The sequence below is a fragment of the Pezoporus flaviventris genome, unplaced genomic scaffold (genome assembly GCF_033815535.1).
Source record: "Pezoporus flaviventris isolate CSIRO_AGI_PZ_B2104156 unplaced genomic scaffold, CSIRO_AGI_Pfla_v1 ptg000029l, whole genome shotgun sequence".
NCBI lineage: Eukaryota > Metazoa > Chordata > Aves > Psittaciformes > Psittacidae > Pezoporus > Pezoporus flaviventris.
In genome coordinates, this window is record NW_026892577.1 from 18,964,675 (window position 1) to 18,978,342 (window position 13,668).

General features: G+C 38.8%; 1 protein-coding gene across 1 annotated transcript in view; it reads left to right on the forward strand.

Moving 5' to 3' along the window:
* The window catches only part of LY75 (lymphocyte antigen 75), a 48,715-nt gene that overhangs the window by 10,976 nt on the left and 24,071 nt on the right, over positions 1-13,668 (forward strand). Inside the window, exons 9-16 of the mRNA XM_061459437.1 lie at positions 1,299-1,409; positions 2,681-2,769; positions 3,123-3,295; positions 3,474-3,670; positions 5,021-5,163; positions 10,783-10,864; positions 11,406-11,477; positions 12,858-12,981. Coding sequence (XP_061315421.1) covers positions 1,299-1,409; positions 2,681-2,769; positions 3,123-3,295; positions 3,474-3,670; positions 5,021-5,163; positions 10,783-10,864; positions 11,406-11,477; positions 12,858-12,981 — 991 coding nt within the window. The remainder of the gene's footprint in view (positions 1-1,298; positions 1,410-2,680; positions 2,770-3,122; positions 3,296-3,473; positions 3,671-5,020; positions 5,164-10,782; positions 10,865-11,405; positions 11,478-12,857; positions 12,982-13,668) is intronic.

Genomic DNA, 13,668 nt, shown 5'->3' on the forward strand with positions numbered 1-13,668 from the left:
TTGAGAAATGGCAGTCAGGTGAAGTTCCCGATGACTGGAAAAAGGGAAATATAACCCCCATTTTCAAGAAGGGGAAAATGGATGATGCGGGGAATTACAGACCAGTCAGTCTCACCTCTGTGCCTGGCAAAATCTTGGAGCAGATTCTCCTGGAGAACAATTCTCCAGTAATGAGTGGTGTCCCTCAGGGATCGGTGTTGGGATCGGTCTTGTTCAACATCTTTGTCGCTGACATGGACAGTGGGATTGAGTGCGCCCTCAGCAAGTTTGCTGCTGACACCAAGCTGTGTGGTTCGGTTGATACGCTGGAGGGAAGGAATGCCATCCAGAGGGACCTGGACACGCTTGTGAGGTGGGCTGATGCCAACCTCATGAAGTTTAACCATAACAAGTGCAAGGTCCTACACCTGGGTTGGAGCAATCCCAGGCACATCTACAGGTTGGGCAGAGAAGAGATTCAGAGCAGCCCTGCGGAGAAGGACTTGGGGGTGCTGGTCAATAAGAAACTGAACATGAGCTGGCACTGTGCACTTGCAGCCCAGAAAGCCAACCGTATCCTGGGCTGCATCAAAAGGAACGTGACCAGCAGGTCGAAGGAGGTGATCCTGCCCCTCTACTCTGCTCTTGTGAGACCTCACCTGGAGTATTGTGTGCAGGTCTGGTGTCCTCAACACAAAAAGGACATGGAAGTGTTGGAACAAGTCCAGAGGAGGGCCATGAGGATGATCAGGGGACTGGAGCACCTCCTGTATGAAGATAAGCTGAGGAAGTTGGGGCTGTTCATCCTGGAGAAGAGAAGGCTGCGTGGAGACCTCATAGCAGCCTTCCAGTATCTGAAGGGGGGCTTATAAGGATGCTGGGGAGGGACTCTTCATTAGGGACTGTAGTGACAGGACAAGGGGTAACGGGTTAAAACTTAAACAGGGCAAGTTTAGATTGGATATAAGGAGGAAGTTCTTTACTGTAAGAGTGGTGAGGCACTGGAATAGGCTGCCCAGGGAGGTTGTGAATGCTCCATCCCTGGCAGTGTTCAAGATCAGGTTGGACGAAGCCTTGGGTGATACGGGTTTGTGTGAGGTGTCCCTGCCCATAGCAGGGGGTTTGGAACTTGATGATCTTAAGGTCCTTTCCAACCCTAACTATTCTTGATTCTGATTCTATATAATCCAGGGCATCCCACCCCAAGTATTTTTACTAGAGGCATTTTGACTTTCACTGTGTGAAAACTCAGCCCTGCACTATAGAAATTGACATACTTTAGAATTTTAATGCTTTTTTTTTTTCTTTCCCTCTCACAGCTGGGACAGTGGAGAGTCAAATCCTGTGAAGAAAAATTGAAATATGTTTGCAAGAAAAAAGGAGAGATTTTGAATGAAACAAAATCAGATGAAAGTTGTTCATTAGAAGAGGTAATAGGAGTCTGTATCTTTATTTACTTTCACTTGATTCAGAAACCTGCTTAAAAACACTTACTTGCTGCTCTTCCCATTTCCTTCTTGCCTGTACAATAAAATCTGTGGAACATTTTCATTTCATGAGAAAGGATGAAAAAAGGTGAAAGAATTATATAATATGAGTCAAATTTCAGATTTCCCTAAGCAGGTTCTGGATGTGTTACCAGTCTTTTCATTGATGAGCTTGTACTAAGGATGTGTGTTCTCTTAATTTGTTTGAAAAAATATAATGATTGCTTTTACTAGGTATATTATTGCTAGCGGCATTTGTTCCTGTGGTTTTTGCTTTACATATGTTTTAAAATTTAGAATAAGCACTTTGCAACATAAGGGTATGCAGAGATTGATAATTGAGATTAGGTTTCTGTTACAGTTGGCTTTCATTTTTGTTCTTTGACTTGAATAAAGGCGGGGAGGTGGCTGTTGTGCGTTTTTTGGGGGCGCTGGTTTTTGTTGTTTGTTTGTTAACATGTTAACAGCATAAATAAAGCTTGAAAAGAAGTCTTTTCTGTTTTGAAAAATCTTGGGATGGTATTAGTAGTTATGTCAGAGTTCTTTGGTTCAGTTTTGTGTGGCATATTGCCTGCAACAGGAAAGATGCTTACTCCTTATCTTTCTGCACAACCTTGGGGTATTTGTACTCTGTCTCTTCAGAGGGTGACAGCATGCAAAGTTACAGCTTTCTGTGCTGTTCAGACACCAGTGGCATTGGTAAGCTAGCAAAGAGGTAATGCATTAATGTTCCTTAGAATTTCAGTGTAAATACGGGGGAAAATATTTGAATAATAGAGAAATTTTTTAAGTTCACACATTTTCAATATAAAATGTTTTTTGCAGAAGTAAAGAAACATTAGTAATTCCCTTGTATTATTCCTCTGTTTGAATCCTGGTGTTGATAGAACAGCATGAAAACTCCTATTGTTTTGAATGGCACTAGGCTGTCACCCTTGTGTTTTCTCTCTCTAAAATGCGTGTAGCAGTCAGAAGACTCTGCACTGTCAAGGCAAAACAGTGGTATATTTTATTCTTGTGGTTGCATTATTTCTTAGAACTGTGAATCTGAGAGTTGGTGGTACAGGACCTTGTATGTGATGCACTACATTTCTTCCTTGTATAGCTGTGTCAGCTTGGGGTACCAACCAGTGTTAGCAATTATTTATTTTCACTTGTTGATAATACCTAAATAAGGTTGTAATGTATAAAGGTGTTTGTTGTTCTCTAACCAGGGATGGGAGAGACATGGAAACTACTGTTACAAGATCTATAAAACAGAAGTTTCATTTGGAGTACAGTGCAATCTTACCGTGATGAACAGGTAAAGCACATCTCTGTAATTTATGGGCATGTTTTACAGTATGATCCTGGAGATACAGTCAGAGATTAAAACCTCTGTATGCCAACTAGTGGTTTATGAAGAAAAAACAGAGATACAGTTGCTTTTTCACATAACTAGCAAACTGTTTTCCATGGTGTGACAATGGTAAACCTACAGTGTAAAACCTTCTTGGAAGTATGTGAATTCCCAGCCTGCTGACACTGTGCTGAATACTGGACTGCCTGGACCACCACTGGAAGTAACTCATGTAATAATATGCCCGATTTTCAAACTGTCTCAGTAGTTTTAAGTATCTTGCAAATATTGACTCAAAGTAATCTGTGAATTTTCAGATTTGAACAAGAATTTATAAACAGTCTAATTAGAAAACACACCAAAGTTGAAGAAAAATACTTCTGGACTGGTTTGCAGGATATTGGCCAATCAGGAATATATTCCTGGGGTACAGTGGATGGGGAAAAAGCCAAAGCTGTGACGTATACTAACTGGAATTCCTTGCAACCAGGTAAATTTAACAATAAAAAAAACACAACATAAAAATACTATTATCTTACATTGCGCAAGCATTGGAGTACCATGTTACGGAACTCTAAGCATGAAATAAAATTGTTATACAGAAATATATGGGTTTTTTTGGACAACCAGCCAACAGTTTTAAATATGTCTTTTTCTTAAATCTTAAGAGTTTTCAGGAGGATGTGTGGCCATGCCCAGTGGAAAGTATCTTGGAAAGTGGGAAACCAAGGACTGTAAAGCCACTAAAGCGTTTTCTGTCTGCAAAAAATACATTGGACTGCCCAAGAAGCCAGAAGTACTCCCAAAGCCAACTGATCCGTGTCCCCCTGGGTGGCACAATGGATCTGGCCTTGCATGCTACAAGGTAAAAAGTAATTCGTATTAAATGCTAATTGTTCATTACTGTCTTGCTGCGTGTGATTAACCATTTTGTGGCTTACAGCTGGTCTGCAGAGTATTTCAAAGATGTTTTACACTAGGAGGAGGAATTTACGTTGATTCAGGTTGACTGCCTCCAGATATTCTCATGCATCATACTCTACTGATTCCTGAAAGATGCAGTGTGCCTTTCCCTGCTCTTTCTGTGGCCAGCTGAGTGGGCTGGCATCATTTGCCCTGTGCTGCTGACTTGGGAGCCTTCTGCTGACAGGGGGTACCACATCTGTGTCTTAGCCTGCCTGCCATCAGCTGGCATGCAGAGATACCTGAATAGGTGTCCTTCTCTTGTCCTTTTCCGTTCCCTTTCTATATGCTTAAGAGTGTGAATAGGAGAGATGGGATTTTCTCTGGTTTGAATACGGATAATCAAACATTATTAAAAAAGTGCAGCCTCAGCTGTATTTTACTGGTTTTGAAGTAAATAGTGGAAGTAAGCAGCCGTGCTGTTAGCTGGAGTGGCTTAAACAGGTTTGTACTTAGAAATGCAGGTTTTCCTCCTTCTGTTAACAATCAAATCAAGTTAAAACTGAGGCTGTTTATTAGATTGTTTTTTCATTATTTCTGGACTCAGTGTCTGTAATGAACTGTGTCTTGTAAACAGCTCATGTAGCAAAGTAGGAGAACTCAGCTTGAATAACAAGGCTGTGGCCAGGGATCCCAAAAGGATGAGTCTAGCTAATGTGCAGCATAGCTGTCCCATAGCTGATAGGATGTGACAGCTGGCAGTTTCTCCAGAACTCTTGTTGACCAAGTGTAGCATGTCTGTGCATGATTTAGCTGATGAAAATTGACTTGGACTGAAGTCAAGGGCATCAAGTGGTTACATTAGCTGAGGTGTGTGAGCCAAATATGCAATTCTGATACATACAGGTAGCAAAGGGCTTGCTGAAGAACTTTCTTCACCTGTAGCACCCAAATGGGCCTGGTTTCAGTGAACATTGGGCTTTGCAGTTCACCGCAAATTTGAAAGAACAGCATCCCTTAAAACCTGTAATTTGGTTGCAGTTTTGGAATGAGTTGGGTACTTTCTGGTAAAGAAAACCAGAAGGTCTGCCATACAGAGTATGCTGCATTTGAAACAGATTTTGTGAGCTAAACAGCTGTTGTCAAACAAACTGAAAAGAAGTAAAATAATTGTTAAGAAGTCAAGTTCTCTCCCTGTGGAAATGCCGCTTATACATTCCTGCCTATGGTGGCCATATTTTAGTAGTACAGAGTGTTTTAAAAAGGCTGTCACTTGTGTTGTTTTCTACTCTGATGTTTGGCTATTGTGAAGTTCTTCCACAGTGAACGAGTGCTACGAACCAGGACCTGGGAAGAGGCAGAAAGGTTCTGCGAAGCCCTTGGAGGCCATCTGCCTAGTTTTAGTCACTCGGAAGAAATCAAGGTGCTTCATTCTATCCTGAGAAAAATAATCAGGTAACAAACTAGCCATGCGCTAAAATTTTGGTTTCAGTCGCATTCTGTGGTAGACGCAAAAGCTGCTGCTGACCCCAGATGGCACATATGAGCTAGTGTGCGGTGACTGTCTTTCCCACAGTGAAAACGGCTAGATATGGCATTTGAACTGTTGGTCATGTCACTGCCTTCCTGGAAAACGTCAAGGGAATACAGCTTGGGCAAATGTCTCACATTGCTAGAGGGAGCGCAGGAAAAGAGGGGTTTACTTTGAGCATCTTCCATTACATGAATTTAAGTCTGTGTTATAAAAGTGTTTTCTTTTCTGCACTGAATTTTGGCACAACTAGATGATGATTGTTCCTATTCTTTACTAATACATTATTTAGAGATGAGTTGTTATCTAGTTTTTCAGATAAGTCTCACCTTTATTCATGAAATGCTTCCTGACTAAACTGGGTGCTGTTTTTTGAAAATGTGAATAATGTAATGTCCAGCAGTCTGGTTGGCGCAGATCCCATTTGGCATAACTGCAGTAACACTGTATGTGCATTAGATGGGTATGTTGAGGTTTCTGGTATCAACAAATTACGCTACATAATTTATGAGTCTAAGGCTCTATTTTTAATCAAAGGAACTGTCACTGCAAAGCTTTATTAGGCATCGGTGTGATGTCAGGTCCTTATGTAATATGTTTTGAGGGTTTTTTTTGATTGGCAGCATGGTTTTTCAGAACTTTTGCCAGCTTAAACTCAAATGCTGCCAGTGTCTGATTAAATTTTTTCATGAACAAACTAAATCAGGATTATTTCAGAAGCTGCCAACATACAACACTCTGGTTACATTTTAAAACTTGATGACTGAAGAGATGCTTTCTTGAAAGCCCAGTGAACTTTATTTAGAAGTGCACAAGTCATGAAAATTACTCAATGTTTATGTTAATAAGAGACAAAACCAAACTCCTATGCTCTCTATATAGATGGTTTAGCTTGTATAAAAGCCACATGTGATTCCTTACTAAAGTGACTAAAAAGTAGTGCACGAATTATTTTTACCTATATATCTTCTTATACTGTTTTGCAGTTACAAATTTTTGGTTTACTGTACCTTATCTACTGTGCAGCATGAATAGAGAAATAACTTATTTTATTTTCCTACAAGTACTTCCAGCTACTTTCCAGGTTGCAGACCATCTGAGGTATTAATTATAGTTAATGGTTATTTTTTTGTTAGGAGTTTAAAAGCAGAAACTTTTTCTGTCTTTCCAGAAAGTCGGCTGACACACAGTGCTACTGCAATTCCCGTATTTCAGAAAACTTGAACTTAGCCTGTAAGAAGTAGTATTCTACCAGAACTAAAATAAGGGGCAGTATATTGAGCCCAGTATAAATTGGCTTTGCAATCAGTGTTGCAGTCACTGCATGTGTCAGATATAACCCAAACCACACTATTTTCATCTGGATTAACCCCTTTTCAAGCACTGTATGACTTCCTGAACAGAAATACTGCATATTTGATATTAACTGAAGTCTTTTAAATAATGTTTGTTTGTTCAGATAACATAATGTTTAAGTTACTTATCCTTTTAAATTACTTGGAGGTCATGATTATATGAAGTATTTTGGAGATCAAGAGTAACTTGTCTGAAAAGAAGCTCATTTGAGAAAGGAGAGAGGAAACCAAGTGCATTATTTCACCAAGAACAAATAATTTTGGTAGCTGAGAGAAATCATCATAAGATAGTGTGTTTAGCTGCTGGAGCGCACTGGCATGCAGTTTGTCCATGTTCCTTGCATTTACTCAGTGCAGACTCTGACCTAAACTATTCATTCAGTGCATTCATTTCAGTCTGGGGAAGGAGCCACACCTTGGCTTTTTTGGTTTCGGGATTTTTCCCCTTACACAGTTCTCTGGTGACTCATTGAGAGCTGTTTGTTTTTAAATGTTAGCAAAAATCTGTTTGGTTCACCAGGAAGAGGGCAGATTGTCTAGTCTATTCTGTTCCTTACTGGGATTCCACCTTGGAGGCAAATAAGAGCTAACACTGCTCCAGCCAAGTTGGGCAATTGCCATTGGAAAGGAGAATAGAATTTGCCTGCCAACCTTCCTGTGTCTTGAAGAAACAGGAGATAACCTCTTTTCACTTTGAGGGACATAATACAGTCAGGGCAGATCCAGTTCAGTTGTTTCCATTCTTTTAGGATTGTTTTTGTGAACATTCTGCAGCTTACAGCTTGCAGCGATGCTGGACATAGAGTAACAGCTTGGACTGGTTAGAAATAACATTTCAATGAGAACACCTTACTGGAAAGAAATCCATTGCCTTTTATATGCACAGCTCTGCTGCTGCAGTTGTTCTGAATCTAGAGAGCATTTTTCCGATGCTTGAGTTTGAGTTTGCAAGAGAGAACTTATCTTAACACACTGGCCAAAACAGCAATAAAGCCGAGTTGCTCTTTTCTGCTGATAAAGAATATGTGATTAGCAGGGTGGAGGCTCAGCTAGTGGCAGTAGCATGTTGCAGGGGTCCAGTGGGTTTCATATATACTTCGAGCCAGCACTGCCTAGGTTTAAATGGTGTCTCAAATTGCACCACTAGGGAGGTGGCCCAGAAGTATACATTACCTTGTGTCAAGAACTAGGTTGAACTACAAGCCACAGTAACTTCAGTTATGCTCGTTGTCTTGTATTAGAGCTGACATAAGGGACAGGAAAAAAAAGACCTTTTTCTATTTCAGCAGTCAGAATATGACTGTAGAAAAATTACTGATTTATATTCCCTTCAATAAATCTAAACTATATTTTTCTGCTCCTGCATAATACTGACTTTAATGAAGTTTAAGTTCTCTGTGAGAGAAAAGCCACTGGTATTCTGCAGGGATTGCTGGAGATTTCATTGTTAATCAGCGTGGAGTTCATTGTAAAGCACAAATTGCACCCATTTTTTGGTTTAAAACTCAGCATCATGTAGGTTTTAGAGGCAGTTCCAGAAATGTAGCTCAAAAAATACTCTGGTAGTGGTAAATCTATTTTGATAGCAGTCCATAGGATGGGTTTTAAATGCTTTGCAATGAGGAGGCAGACACCTGAAGTACAAGCAAATTCCTTGCTGCAGGCTTAGTTGCAAGAGAGTCCCATTTCATGCTTGTCTTCAGTAGTTGGCGTAATTCTTTTCTGTGATGAGATGATAGTATAATTTCAGAGGGTTATCAAAAGGCTGTAGTTAAGCTTCAGAGTGCTATGGAGGATACTGTAGAGTTACTGAATTGCTCATGGTTGTGTCTGAACAATTCCAAAAGAACCAAAGAATGTGCATTCATGTATAAATGCCCAGTCAGCTGGAAAATGTTATGTTTGTAGGCCAGTAATTGTAAATTGGGAGATAAGCTGGAGAACTTCTTCACCTGACACACTTTTAATTTTGTTTGGGTTGGTTTTTTTTTTCATTACATAAAAGCCAAATAAATACAGGTTGAAAGATTTTGAAAAATGGCTCTAGTTCTTCAGATAATTACTGCAGATCCTTTTGAACTGAGTGTCTCAAATTTTCTTTTTAGTAGATACTCCTCTGTGATGATCAATTGCTTAAACTGCCCTAAGCCTGTAGGTGATGCTCTGGGGTTAAGCAATGTCTGATTCATAATTGGAAAGAACAATCACAGGAAAATAAAATCCTAAAAGCAGATTGCCAAAAGTCATGTAGGTGCTTGACAGCTGTGTTTGCATCACAGTTTTCGTATGGGGCATTTAGGTTCTTTAAAGACTCCTTAGTGATATCATTAAAAGCCAGAAGACTATTCAGTGTGAAAAGATCACATCGGTGTGCTCATACTGGCCCACCAGTGTCAGAAAATTGATACTGGAGTTGGGAGGGGAAAAGAAAAAAGGTACGTTGGTGGCTCATGCTTTTTTTTCAGTGGGAACCCTACTAAATAAGATGTTGTTGCCCTTCACATACTCTGACTAACATGTTGTTTGTTGGTGCTGCATTGTCAACCATTTCAGGCTCAATTTAACATCTTTACTGTAATACACGTGGAAAGGCAGTGGCAGTCTTGCTAAAGAATTTCTTAACATTGCACCTTGATTTCATAACACTGCTTATGCAGATGAACCTGGGTCCATCCCTCCATGTAATAACATTATTTTCATAAACTTTCCAAGTTCTGTCTTAAAATCACTTTAAATTTGTCAGCACTAATTTTTCTCGAAGATTTTTCGAATTCTGACCTCTGCTGGTCAGGCGTTTCTTTCCAGTTTTGAGCCTAGATTTGTTTCTGAGTTGTGCTTCCTTCAGACGTGATGTTCCTTTTGCTCAAATAACTTCTCTTCTTCGGGGTTTAGTCTTCTAAAGAAAAATTATATCCTTTCCCTGTCCTTCTTTGTCAAGGCTAGACAAGAAAATCCTTAATCCTTGTTAATAATCTAAACCTCATTTCCTCAAATATTCTAAATTCCTTCTCTGTATTTGCTACAACATGAATTTATGGAATAATACTCCTCATATAGTTTTACCAGAGCCCTGTACTGTGGCATCAATACTTTACTACCACTGTCAGACCATTTGGATCAGTGTGTTTTCCACAGGTCTGTTGCAGTAGGGTTTCTTGTAGTTTGTGATTCCATGGAAAACTCATGGTCTGCTGCTTCCAGCTGATACCATCATTCAGTAAAGTATCTGTTGCCTTTCTTGGGCAGTGTAGCAGACTGGGGTGAGTTATTGTAAACGTCATTATGTAGCGCAAAATTGATTCTTTGAGAAGTAGAGGTTGCAATACAGAACTAACCTTGCAGTTTGGCTTTTATTGTGTTATACTACCTATAACACAATGTACAATATCATAAGCAATAGTGAAGAGTAGGATAAAGGCTGTTACTGCAGATTTAAGTATTTACATTGTAAACCCATTTTTTGTGGGCAACTTTGTATCTTGGAGCATAGCTGAAATTTTGAATTTAAGCATCCCCTGCTTATAAAAAATGAAAAAGTAAAATCTAGAAAAAAATACAGTTCTGATCATAATCCTGTAAAATGGGATGAAATATGAATTGCCATTCTTTTATGCAAGCATTAGAGTCAGTAGTGTTATGTGCTTATGTATGTCTATGCCTCTTTTATGAAGATGCATAATTGAAATGTGTTCCCATGCTTGGTTTGTTTATATCACTGATAAATTTGAGGAGAATGTGAAAGCAGTTATTCTATATGAGTAGAAGTTTTTGTGTGTTTTGAGGAAGAGTACATTTGAGCTGATGGTGTAGAGACAGATGACCTAAGATGGACAAGAGAAAGAATTAAGACAGATAAACACTGTGAGTGATTCTGGAAGAAAAGTGTAGAAAAGAAACCTTTATATCAAGTGACAACAGATGAAGTGGTGATGCAGCGAACAAAGGAATTACCCAATTTAGTTAGTTTTAATCTGTGCTCAGGGAAAGGCAACCTATAGATCTTAAAGAAAAGTGCAGAAGAGGTCTTAGCCCTTAACACCCATTTTTAGTTTGAACTGCTGCAACTTGCAGTAGTAAGCCTTTGGTTTTGCTGCTTGATCCTAAGTAATGCTGTGGCATAGGTCAGTCTTTCTATTAAATGAGCTGAACCATACACTTGGTTTAAGATTTTATCTTTCTTATTTACAGCAATGACAGATGGGTATGGATTGGAATGAATAAGAGGAGTCCAGATTCTCTGGGAACCTGGCAATGGAGTGATGATAAACCTGTAAGTTAAATTTTAACTAGGAAACATCATGTCTTGATTTGTTTCAGCTTGGACTGTATTGAAAGTAAATTTGTAAATATTGTAGTTAAATATGGTAGATCCTCCAGCAGGTGAATAATTCAAAACAAGATTGTGCACTTAAGAGCTGCCATCCAGGCAGATTTCCAATTGAAAACTTTATCTTTAATGTTTGACCTCATTTCTATCTCTATTGCGTTAAAATATTTTAACAGAACTATAGTAGGAAACAAGATGTCTTAAATGCCACAACAGAGGGGAGGGTTTATTGATTTATCTCCTTGGTAAGTCAGGCTGCTCCAAAGTTACCTTCCTCACTACAGTTGATATATTTGCCTGAAATTGTGAGTTTCCCCCAGGTAAGGGCTACGCAGACTCAAAACTGATCCAGTAACTGCCATTTAGCACACATTTTAATAGTGATAAATGTAGTGGGATCCTAGGTTTGAGTGGTTATCTCTGGGGATAATTGTTGCAAAAATAGCCATGAAGTAATGATTCTTTCATCCTGTCTATCCAACAGGTAACTAGTGTTGTTATGCCACTCGATTATCTGGAAGATGAATATGATACAAGAGACTGTGCTGCATTAAAGGTTAGTTTCAAGGATTTTTATAACAGTGTGCATATTTTTACATGGAAGTACTGGGAAAAAATACCTTTGCTAGCCATATATTGAATTTATCTTGACTGTCTACATGCTTTCTTTGCACAGTGAAAGAGTTGCTAGCGTTCCCTTTATCAATATCCACCTATTATAAATTTTCCCTTCAAGCAGTTTTTTATGAACCAAGTGCTATGCTAATGATAACCTTTCGTAAGACTTCTTTAGAACTACAAAATATTTTAATAACAATGCTATTATTCTCTCTTGCATAATGCTGTATTATGTATCTCTTGTATATTACGCTTAAGAATGTAAAGTGGAGTCTAAAACAAAAAAGCAAACTGAGCCCTACCAGTAACTTTTTCTGAACTACTAATTAAGAAAATGCTTGCAACCTAAAGTAAGTGAATGCAGTAGCTAGGATATAGTGTTTGTGTTTATTGTGTGTATTTCTTTATTTACTTGTAAAATAGACTGTAAGTGCTGTGTCAGTTTCTAATAAAAATGTCAGGCCTTCTGGTTAATTCCTAATTACCTTCTTCATTGCTTAATTTGGGCTTGATAGCTTGAATTTTAAAATGGCCTTTAACTTTTCTGAAACATCATATGACTTTTTATAAGATTATTCCAATACCATACTTTCTTTTAACTTAATTAGAATCACCTCTGCTGTTAGGATTTACTGGAAGAGAGGGTAGTTGCATCCCTTTGCTTCTGTTCACAGCGGTTTCCCCTCATTCTCTTCTGCTTTCTTCATGACACCAGTCCAAGAAGCTGTCAGCGTTAAGCTACTGAAAATTCTAGTCAAGAGAAGAGCAGTTTGAAGGGAACACTGAATATAGTAGCCTCCCTCACCTACCTGTTAGGTATAGACATGTTCTTTCACTAAGTGATAGAAAATAGTCCTTACTGGAGAGATCACCAAGAGCGATATCAGATTTTAAGCTTTATTGTAGGAAATAAATAGGAAAGATTATTTCTCTGCTAGTTCAGATGGTTTCTTCTTTTGAGCAGACATAGGAATAATTTCAGGGCAACGAGTAGCAACAGATAATTCAAAAATAAGCATCGACGAGACTTTGTGTGCTACAAGAACCCCCAAAGAAACAACATTGCAAGAAGAGACTTTTGTGTGTAGATTGACCTTAAGCCTTTTACCTAATCGCTTCACAAGCTTGGCTAGCATGGAGAGTTATAGTTGAAGTGTTAAAGTTGTACCTGCCCTTTTTTTTTGTCAGATAAGTTGTGGAGCTAACACCACAGTGAAATACATTGACTTTGCCAAAGTACCTTTTAAGTACGGTTTCATTTCACATTTCAGAGGCCTATGCCATACTAACTCAGTTCTCTGTTCCTGCTTGTATACAGACTTCTCAGTTTTCACGGAGATCATTTTGGAGATTTTATTTCCACGAAGGCAGAGACCTGGAATTTTACTTTAAGCCTTTTGATTGTGAAGCTAAACTTGAATGGGTCTGTCAGATAACAAAAGGTAAACTGCAGTTACATCCATTTATTCAAATGAAAGAGTTTATTATTTATTTCCACTGAGTTGTCCTTATTGCTGAGTTACAGAAACTGCAAGCAATATCATTTCCTCTCTGAACTGTTAAGAGGACAGTATGTGAGATGTCTGGCCTCTGTCACAAATAGATGTGCACTTAGAATATTCAAAGCTATATCAGAAAATGGCCATGAACAAAATAAAAGCTCCCATATTCTTTCTTGTCTACAAACTGAGAAGTGGCTTCTTATTAGGCGAGGTGATAAAAGCTGCTGAGTTGCAGCATTTGTGGACTTCGCTTAATTTTTTGTAGTGATATTTATAACTATATGAAGACAGACATCTTGAGTGTACAGTTTGCTTCAGCCTTAGGTGAATCAGCTGCCTTCTGGTAAAACTGGTGTACTAGCTCATCATTGCAGTGAGACAAAGGGGTGGGAATACAAAATAATGGCTGGCGTATCTGCACAGATCCAGATTTTTCCATGCAGTATGAAAAGTGCTGTAATCTGGTAAACTTTTATGCTTTAGTTGTTTATTAAAAGGCAATTTTATTAAACTTTCTTGTTGTGGGGAGATATTGGTAGATACACTACTTTAATGCTTGTACTCTGCTTGAGAAAAAAAGCCCACAGATGTTTAAGGCTGAGGTATACAAAACTCCCATTAGTTTTA